The sequence below is a fragment of the Dendrobium catenatum genome, unplaced genomic scaffold (genome assembly GCF_001605985.2).
Source record: "Dendrobium catenatum unplaced genomic scaffold, ASM160598v2 fragScaff_scaffold_1028, whole genome shotgun sequence".
NCBI classification, from domain to species: Eukaryota; Viridiplantae; Streptophyta; class Magnoliopsida; order Asparagales; family Orchidaceae; genus Dendrobium; species Dendrobium catenatum.
The window spans coordinates 604965-607185 of NW_021319490.1; the positions used below are offsets into that span (position 1 = coordinate 604965).

Genomic DNA, 2221 nt, shown 5'->3' on the forward strand with positions numbered 1-2221 from the left:
TCATCTACATATTATCAAGTTTGAGAGTTTAGTGAATAAGCATATTTGTATAAGTATATACACATGTTGAAAGTAAAAAAAGAGAATTATCAGGTTGCATTTCTTTCGCCATTGCCAGTGCAATTGGTTTTCCAAAGCTTTCTAAGCAATCACGGAATAATCTGACTTCATTCATTGCAACTTTGGACTTAGTGCAAATATCTTTGTTTCCAATTAATTCAACTAGACCTTGCAAAATTTTTGGCTTTTGACAATAGTTCTCTCTATCATACTAGAAATGAGGATTGAGAAAGTATGCTGCTGAATGGATGTCTTATCTTAATTGAGTATCCCATCTTCTTTTGATTATAATAGTAAAAGGCTTATATGATCTATTTACATTTCTGAACAGAGCTTTAATAGCTTTCCTTGCCCTGTACATGCCATCATATAGATATCCAAGGGATGGTTTTTCATCAGAGTCAACGATACGCAATAACCTAATCAAGGGGCCCGATATCTTTGAAATAATAAGACAATTATCCCAAAACCTCAAGTCCAAAATAATTGAAGCAACTTCCTTTCCCTTAGAGGTTTTGGATATCTTCGAATCCGTAAAGAACTTGCTTGTAATTAGTGCTTGTAGATCATGATGGTGCTCATATACACTTTTCAAAGTTATGAAGGTTGTTGCAAAGCGGGTAGCTCCAGGACGCACGATCTCCTTCCAACCTGGCCTTCTCCTAAGCCATGCTAATATGAATATATGATTATAACAGAAAATTGTCAATTTTGATGCTTTTTTTGCTAGCTCCTCTATGAGTGGCATGCTTCCAATATCTTTCAAAATCAAATTCATACAATGTGCAGCACAAGGTGACCAGTATATATTGTTGAATCTTTCATGTAACAGTTGACCTGCCTTCTTGTAATTAGCAGCATTATCAGTAACTATTTGAACAACACTCTCTGGACCAACCCACTCAACAATCTCAATAAATAAAGAGCACAAAGTGGAAGCATCCTTTGTGATGTCTGAAGCATCAACAGATTTTAAAAAAGAAACACCACGAGGACAATATATCAAAAAATTGATTAGAGTTCTACTCCTACTGTCAGTCCATCCATCTGCCATAAGTGTACAACCTGTTTCCTTCCAAGTTTGTTTATAACCATCAATGAGTAGCCTGCATTCTTCCTTACAATCCCTAAGTAAGTTTACTCTCATGTTATGATAACTGGGGAGCTTGTAACCAGGACCTATTGCAGTAATGGCATCAATCGCTTTCTGTGCATATATTGAATTAAGAGCATTGAAAGGAATGCAGCAATCAAAAAACCACCTTGCTAATGCCATATCTGCACGGTGCACAACTTCCTTAGTTGCTAAAGCACTCTTAATTGAAGGTTGGGAACCTCGTGTAGTTCTAGGGGCAAAGAAGGTATCCATATCGGAAGCTTTTCTTTTTCCTTTACTCTCATGTGCTTGAGAAGATTGTGTTTTTGGTAGAGAACATGAATCTCTCTCTTCATCTATAGCATCATCCACAGGAAATGGCGTAGTGTCCAACTCTTCCTGTGCTTGTTGTTTTTTTCTTGAAATTTCCTTCAAGTTTTCATGCATTTGATATCTAACATCATGTGGGACCTTCTTGCAAGCAGCTATATTCCCCTTTACACCTGCTAAATGTTGTTTCATTCTATTAATTCCTCCTCCCTTGTATGAAATACCACAATGTAAACATTTAAATTGTTTCTTCCCATCAGCTCCTTTAACTTCAGTAAAATGATTCCAAGCAATGTCCACTTTCTCACGCACAGTATAAGTTGAACCTGAAGTCTGATTACTAGGTGCTTCCATTCTAATTTGATTTACTGAATAAAATTACATGCAAATAAATTAAAACCATTCAAGGTAGAAAACTACAAAGTTGAAAACTACAAATAAGAAAACTATAATGTAGAAAACTATAACTAGAGAAAACTATGCAAGGTAGAAAACTATGCAATTGGAAAAGTCACAAAGCTAAAACGACACATAATGCATACCTCAAAGAGCTTAAATTTTATATCACTTGAACTTCCACCACAGACTAAAGTCTCCAACCTTTACAAAGTATTGATGAATTCCACAAAGAAAGCACGTTCAAAACCTGGAATAGATTTAAAATGATTTCAAATGAAATATGCATTTTCACCATAAGAAATGTTAGTAAAACAAGCATCTGACTTTGACTAACTA

The 2221-nt window shown here is 35.3% G+C and overlaps 1 protein-coding gene across 1 annotated transcript; it reads right to left on the reverse strand.

Moving 5' to 3' along the window:
• Nucleotides 1-313: 313 nt before the first annotated feature.
• On the reverse strand, nucleotides 314-1840 carry LOC114580461. The gene is made up of 2 exons (XM_028698017.1): nucleotides 841-1840; nucleotides 314-732 (listed from the first exon to the last, which is right to left on the reverse strand). The coding sequence occupies exons 1-2, from the start codon at nucleotides 1838-1840 to the stop codon at nucleotides 314-316; spliced, it is 1419 nt and encodes a 472-aa protein (XP_028553850.1).
• Between the last annotated feature and the right edge of the window lie 381 nt (nucleotides 1841-2221).

Coding starts and splice junctions, on each gene's coding strand:
- LOC114580461 (XM_028698017.1), bottom strand. CDS start 1,840: ATGGAAGCACCTAGTAATCAGACTTCAGGTTCAACTTATACTGTGCGT. Junction 733..840: donor GTCACCTTGTGCTGCACATT/GTATGAATTTGA, acceptor TATTCATATTAG/CATGGCTTAGGAGAAGGCCA.